This window comes from Drosophila erecta, unplaced genomic scaffold (genome assembly GCF_003286155.1).
Source record: "Drosophila erecta strain 14021-0224.00,06,07 unplaced genomic scaffold, DereRS2 tig00000092-arrow-pilon, whole genome shotgun sequence".
NCBI classification, from domain to species: Eukaryota; Metazoa; Arthropoda; class Insecta; order Diptera; family Drosophilidae; genus Drosophila; species Drosophila erecta.
In genome coordinates, this window is record NW_020825207.1 from 5988550 (window position 1) to 5994819 (window position 6270).

At 44.9% G+C, this 6270-nt stretch overlaps 3 protein-coding genes across 3 annotated transcripts; all 3 read left to right on the top strand.

Annotated features, from left to right (window-relative positions):
• Nucleotides 1-32: 32 nt before the first annotated feature.
• Nucleotides 33-3531, top strand: LOC6549533 (1,4-alpha-glucan-branching enzyme). The gene is made up of 4 exons (XM_001975774.3): nt 33-239; nt 1231-1400; nt 1463-2403; nt 2460-3531. Exons 1-4 carry the CDS (start codon nt 160-162, stop codon nt 3324-3326), a joined length of 2058 nt encoding a protein of 685 aa, XP_001975810.1. The 5' UTR covers nt 33-159; the 3' UTR covers nt 3327-3531.
• Nucleotides 3532-3650: 119 nt separating this feature from the next.
• Nucleotides 3651-4370, top strand: LOC26526924. The gene is made up of 2 exons (XM_015157396.2): nt 3651-3922; nt 3981-4370. Exons 1-2 carry the CDS (start codon nt 3653-3655, stop codon nt 4368-4370), a joined length of 660 nt encoding a protein of 219 aa, XP_015012882.2. The 5' UTR covers nt 3651-3652.
• A 952-nt stretch (nt 4371-5322) lies between these two features.
• On the top strand, nt 5323-6097 carry LOC6549532. The gene is made up of 2 exons (XM_001975773.3): nt 5323-5667; nt 5726-6097. Exons 1-2 carry the CDS (start codon nt 5398-5400, stop codon nt 6095-6097), a joined length of 642 nt encoding a protein of 213 aa, XP_001975809.3. The 5' UTR covers nt 5323-5397.
• Nucleotides 6098-6270: the final 173 nt, after the last annotated feature.

Below are 6270 nucleotides of genomic sequence, written 5' to 3' on the forward strand. Positions count from 1 at the left end.
AGCTTTCCGTTCGCCGCGGAGCTTTTGAGTTGGCCCGCAGCTGATAAATGAGCACAGTTGTCGCTCGTCGGTCAACAGGCAAACCAGCAGCGCCTTCGCCGCCGCCTTCTTCAGTTCCTCCTGTCTTGTCAACCGCTCGGGGATCCACTCTCCTCCGCCATGGCTGAGGCTAAGGACATCGAGAAGCTGTTCGAGACGGACGGCTACTTGCGGCCGTTTGAGCACGAGATCCGTCGCCGGTGAGTTACGATCCCTCGCCCTCCACGGATGTACATACAAACATGCATACATGTATGTACATACGTACATATGTACATCAGGTAACCCAAGGTTGGCGCCGGCTTTATGCGCTCCATGCTGATAAGCGAGTGCGGCGTAACCATAGAGGGCTATCGCAGCCCGTGGCGCGTAGCCCGGAATCCGTAACCCGTAAACCCATGCTGCAACCGTATCATGCAGTTGGAAAAACTGCGTTCGCAATGTCGAATGAAGGTCGCCGGTGTTTGCCGACCCGGCACACCCCTGCGTGTGTGTTAGTTGGCCAGTGCGGTGTGCGTTGTGTGTGTTCGCCGTTTGCCAAAACCAAATTATAAAAGATGATACATATTTTCACTGCGTGCTGCCGGCGTGTTTGGAGCATGGATCCCCTTGGCCTTGGTGGCATTTTCCGCATTTCCCCAAGTTGTGCCGGCGACATTTCTATTTTTGCATCGGTGCAAATCGAAGCGTATCGGCTGCTCTTCCGCTTTTACGTCTTTTGTTTTGGTCTCTTTTATCGGATGATTGTGATTGCAAGATGTTCGCCTTTTGGCCTTTCTTTTTGTTTACTTTTTGGGTCGATTGCTTTAGAAATCAAACCACTTAGCTCTCACAGTAGTAAAATAAATAATTTATATTTCAGTGTTTCGTACATTTTGGGTTTACACCATAAAATCACCTTACAAATTCAATTAATCATTTTTATTTAATTAAAACAAAATCAAAAAACTTGCCTTGGCAATGACACAATTTGACCCCAGTTTTTGTTATCTGAGGCAGAAACTTTTTAAGAATAAGTATGTAACTTAACAAAAATAAAAAAAAAAGCCAAGTCTTCTTCAATAATAGACCATATTAAGCTACAAAAAATGATAAATGAGATTATTTAAAAATAACTGTAAACAGAGTTATCAGCAGATAGTTAATAGCTCCTAATATTTTTAAAATCCTAATCCAATCATATCTCCCCAGTCATGGCGTGCTCCAGGATTGGCTGAATAAGATAAACCAAAGCGAGGGCGGAATGGATGGCTTTTCGACGGCTTACAAGCACTACGGGCTTCATTTCCAGCCGGACAATTCGGTAATTGCCCGGGAGTGGGCACCTGGAGCCAGAGATGTCTATCTCACGGGTGACTTCAGTGAGTAGTCCATCATTCCCAATCCGAATGATCACTTCTAAACGAATTCTTCAACCCCACAGACAACTGGCACTGGGAATCGCATCCGTTCAAAAAGCTCGACTTCGGTAAGTGGGAGCTCCACCTGCCACCCAACGAGGACGGCAGCCCGGCCATCAAGCACATGAGCGAAATTAAGATTATCATTCGCAACCATTCCGGTCAATTGCTGGACCGCCTGTCGCCCTGGGCCAAGTACGTGGTGCAGCCGCCCAAGTCGGCCAACCAGGGGGTCAACTACAAGCAGTACGTGTGGGAGCCACCGTCCTACGAGCGCTATCAACGCCAGCACCAGGGTCCGCCTAGACCCAAGTCGCTTAGGATATATGAGTGCCATGTGGGTATCGCCTCTCAGGAGCCGCGGGTCGGCAGCTACGACGAGTTTGCCGATCGTATTGTGCCGCGCATCAAGCGTCAGGGCTATAATTGCATCCAGGTTATGGCCATCATGGAGCACGCTTACTACGCCAGTTTCGGCTACCAAGTGACCAGCTTCTATGCGGCCTCCAGCCGTTATGGCAACCCGGAGCAGCTGAAGCGCATGATCGACGTGGCCCACTCGCACGGCCTTTTCGTTCTGCTCGATGTGGTCCACTCGCATGCCTCCAAGAACGTACAGGATGGCCTGAACCAGTTCGATGGCACCAACAGTTGCTTCTTCCACGACGGAGCCCGTGGCGAGCACTCGCTGTGGGACAGTCGTCTCTTCAACTACGTCGAGTACGAGGTGCTTCGTTTTCTGCTATCCAACCTGCGTTGGTGGCACGACGAGTACAACTTCGATGGCTATCGCTTTGACGGAGTAACCTCTATGTTGTACCATTCCCGTGGCATTGGGGAGGGCTTCAGCGGCGACTACAACGAGTACTTTGGCCTGAACGTCGACACGGATGCCCTCAATTATCTGGGACTGGCCAATCATCTGCTGCACACCATAGACTCGAGGATTATCACTATTGCAGAGGTAAGCTATGCGTTTTTGTTATTCCAGAATGCCTGTTCACAATTAATTTTTTACAGGATGTTTCTGGAATGCCTACCCTGTGTCGCCCCGTTTCCGAGGGTGGTATCGGATTCGACTACCGCCTGGGTATGGCCATCCCAGACAAGTGGATCGAGCTGCTAAAGGAGCAGAGTGACGATGAGTGGGACATGGGCAATCTGGTGCATACGCTGACCAACCGTCGCTGGATGGAGAACACAGTGGCCTACGCAGAGTCCCACGATCAGGCGCTGGTGGGCGACAAGACGATCGCCTTCTGGCTGATGGACAAGGAGATGTACACGCACATGTCTACATTGTCGGACTCCTCATTGATCATCGACCGAGGACTGGCGATGCACAAGATGATTCGGTTGATCACGCACGCCCTGGGAGGCGAGGCGTACCTGAACTTTATGGGCAACGAGTTCGGACATCCCGAATGGCTGGACTTCCCGCGCGTTGGCAACAATGATTCGTATCACTATGCTCGCCGGCAATGGAATCTGGTGGACGACGATCTGCTGAAGTACAAGTACCTCAACGAGTTCGATCGAGCCATGAACGAGACCGAGGAGCGCTACGGCTGGCTGCATTCCGGACCCGCTTGGGTCAGCTGGAAGCACGAGGGCGACAAGATCATCGCTTTCGAGCGTGCCGGCCTGGTGTTCGTCTTCAACTTCCATCCCCAGCGAAGCTTCACCGGATACCGTGTGGGCACCAACTGGGCGGGCACCTACCAGGCGGTGCTCTCCTCAGACGATCCACTCTTCGGCGGCCACAACCGCATCGATGCCAACTGCAAACATCCCTCCAATCCGGAGGGCTACGCCGGTCGCTCCAATTTCATTGAGGTCTACACGCCGTCACGCACCGCCGTGGTCTACGCCCGCGTCAGTGACTAGTTAGTAAACGCAATTATCCGGGTCGGACCGGGTCTATAAAAATGTTAATGCCTAAACGAATTTCACATTTAGTCATAGTGCTTGTTAATGTTACGAATCGGGATGCCATCATTGAAATATATGCTCACTGAGGTATAGTTTTCTAAAATTGTTTTTTCATTATGGTGCAACCATAAATTAGTTAAATCATTTTAAAAGTACCTAATCATTGAAGTTGATCAAATCAATTTTTGAAGCTCTGATAATTAAAATACCATTATAATGTTGGAATACGAGTTTGAACACAGGTTAATAGCTTATTATTCGATTATTATTTGCCGAGTAACATGCATTCCATTCATCTACTTTTACTAGCCAGTTACCCATTCTGGAGTGTCGTGAGTCAAGCTGTGTCCCCATATTCCTTGAAGTCCATGTATATGTGTGATATTTTGCAGCTCAGTGAACCCCTCACCGTTTACAAACTTAAAAATATTGAGTGCTCAACCGCGCCTGGATTTTCAACGAACGCTTCGTGCTATGTAAGAGCAGTAAATTGGAACAAGGCCGTGGCTGAAATGGATGTCGATCTGCTGAGACCTTTGTACAATATAACAGTGAGTTCGGCGGACTTCCCTACTCACCTGAATACTCCACTAACCAGATAATCCCAAGGTTCGGTTACAGATCCTCAAGAGGGACTACAGCAATAAGTTCCAGCCCTTCCTCATAGACGTTCAAATAAACATGTGCGATGCACTATCCAGGCGTAGCTTTATGCCGTATGGCTTGATCCTTCTGAAAATTACAAGGTCGTTCTCAAACTTTAATCACTCCTGTCCATATTGCGGTCACTTGCTAGCACGTGGCGCATATTTAAACGAATCCATCTTCCCCAACGTATTTCCCCTGGGTTTCTACAAATTAAACATTACGATTATGGAAAACTACAGAGCTTCGCCGAGCGCACACGTTGGGGGTGTTGTCTGGTACGTCCAGGTCATGGAGGCAATCCAGCCAAAGAAGAAACCCAACCGAGGCGACCAAAAGCGCAGAAGTCAATGAATACGTAATGTTTTGTTTTTTTTTGTTTTAAATTTGTAAAATTGTATTTTTGTTGTTTATAATAATATATGATTATATGTATATGCATGCGTAAAGTAATATTAGCTTTAAAATTTGTATTATACATAATGTAGGCTACTTGAGTTGCTTGATTTGTAGGCCAGGGCCACGTTGCCCGCAATCAGCAATCAACCAGGTCGTCCTCGTTGAGCTCCTTAATTGTATACTAGAATCGTTGAAAAGTATGTACCAAGCAGAAGGAAAAGTTTCCGACCATATAAGTTATATATATTCTTGATCAGGATCGAGTCGATCTGGCCATGGCCCAAAGTTTAAGTTCTAAACTCCATAACTCAACTTATCCTAATCGGATTTTGAAGTGCTATACCTCTAAATGTTTCTGGCGCAATTCTCTAAAAATCTGCATTCTTTTTTAGAAATTTATTTTTTTTTTAATTTTTTTAAAATTTTTTTGATGTAGAAATTTAAAAACTTTAAATTTTAAATTTTTAAAAATTTTAAAGAAATTTTAAAACTTTTAAAAAATGTTTAATTTTTTTTTGAAAATTGGAATGTTGAAATTTTTCGTTTGCACTTCCAATAGCTGAGTAACGGGTATCTGATAGTCGGGGAACTCGAGTTTCTTTCAATCTATCTTTCGAATATTGGACAACAACTGACGACGGAAGAGTGAATGAATCAATGAATCAATTGAGTGTAATGAGTATGTGATGTGTCGGATGTAAGTACACAAATGCACATTAGTTATGTCGTCATTTTAAAAGTTTGCTAATAACAAAGTTGTAAGCATCGCTTACAAATCTTGATTTGTAGCACCCAGAATTTTATATATGTATCTATGGTATATTGTGTATAATGACAATGGTTTGTACATTATCATCGAAGTTGATGAAAGTCAATGAAGCAATTAATGGAGCTTTGATATTTAGAACCACACTAGAACTTTGGGATACGAGTTTGAACACAGGTTAATAGGTTATTATTCGATTATTATTTGCCGAGTAACATGCAATCCATTCATCTACTTTTACTAGCCAGTTACCCATTCTGGAGTGTCGTGAGTCAAGCTGTGTCCCCATATTCCTTGAAGTCCATGTATATGTGTGATATTTTGCAGCTCAGTGAACCCCTCATCGTTTATAAACTGAAAAATATTGAGTGCTCAACCGCGCCTGGATTTTCAACGAACGCTTCCTGCTATGTAAGAGCAGTAAATTGGAACAAGGCCGTGGCTGAAATGGATGTCGATCTGCTGAGACCTTTGTACAATATAACAGTGAGTTCGGCGGACTTCCCTACTCACCTGATTACTCCACTAACCAGATAATCCCAAGGTTCGGTTACAGATCTTCAAGAGGGACTACAGCAATAAGTTCCAGCCCTTCCTCGTGGACGTTCAAATAAACATGTGCGATGCACTATCCAGGCGCAGCTTTATGCCGTATGGCTTGATCATTCTGAAAATTACCAGGTCGTTCTCAAACTTTAATCACTCCTGTCCATATTGCGGTCATTTGCTAGCACGTGGCGCATATTTAAACGAATCCATCTTGCCCAACGTTTTTCCCCTTGGCTTCTATAAATTAAAAATTACGATTATGGAAAACTACAGAGCTTCGCCGAGCGCACACGTTGGGGGTGTTGTCTGGTACGTCCAGGTCATGGAGGCAATCCAGCCAAAAAAGAAACCCAACCGAGGCGTCTAAGTAAATGAATATGTAATGTTTTATTGCTTTAAATTTTTAAAATTGTATTTTTATTGTTTATAATAAATATATATTTATATACGTAAAGTAATATTAGCTTTAGAATTTGTATTATACATAATGTAGGCTACTCGAGTCGCTTGATTTGTAGCTTTCCGCTTCGTTCTTAGTTA

Coding starts and splice junctions, on each gene's coding strand:
- LOC6549533 (XM_001975774.3), top strand. CDS start 160: ATGGCTGAGGCTAAGGACATCGAGAAGCTGTTCGAGACGGACGGCTAC. Junction 240..1,230: donor GAGCACGAGATCCGTCGCCG/GTGAGTTACGAT, acceptor ATATCTCCCCAG/TCATGGCGTGCTCCAGGATT. Junction 1,401..1,462: donor CTATCTCACGGGTGACTTCA/GTGAGTAGTCCA, acceptor TCAACCCCACAG/ACAACTGGCACTGGGAATCG.
- LOC26526924 (XM_015157396.2), top strand. CDS start 3,653: ATGCATTCCATTCATCTACTTTTACTAGCCAGTTACCCATTCTGGAGT. Junction 3,923..3,980: donor GACCTTTGTACAATATAACA/GTGAGTTCGGCG, acceptor GATAATCCCAAG/GTTCGGTTACAGATCCTCAA.
- LOC6549532 (XM_001975773.3), top strand. CDS start 5,398: ATGCAATCCATTCATCTACTTTTACTAGCCAGTTACCCATTCTGGAGT. Junction 5,668..5,725: donor GACCTTTGTACAATATAACA/GTGAGTTCGGCG, acceptor GATAATCCCAAG/GTTCGGTTACAGATCTTCAA.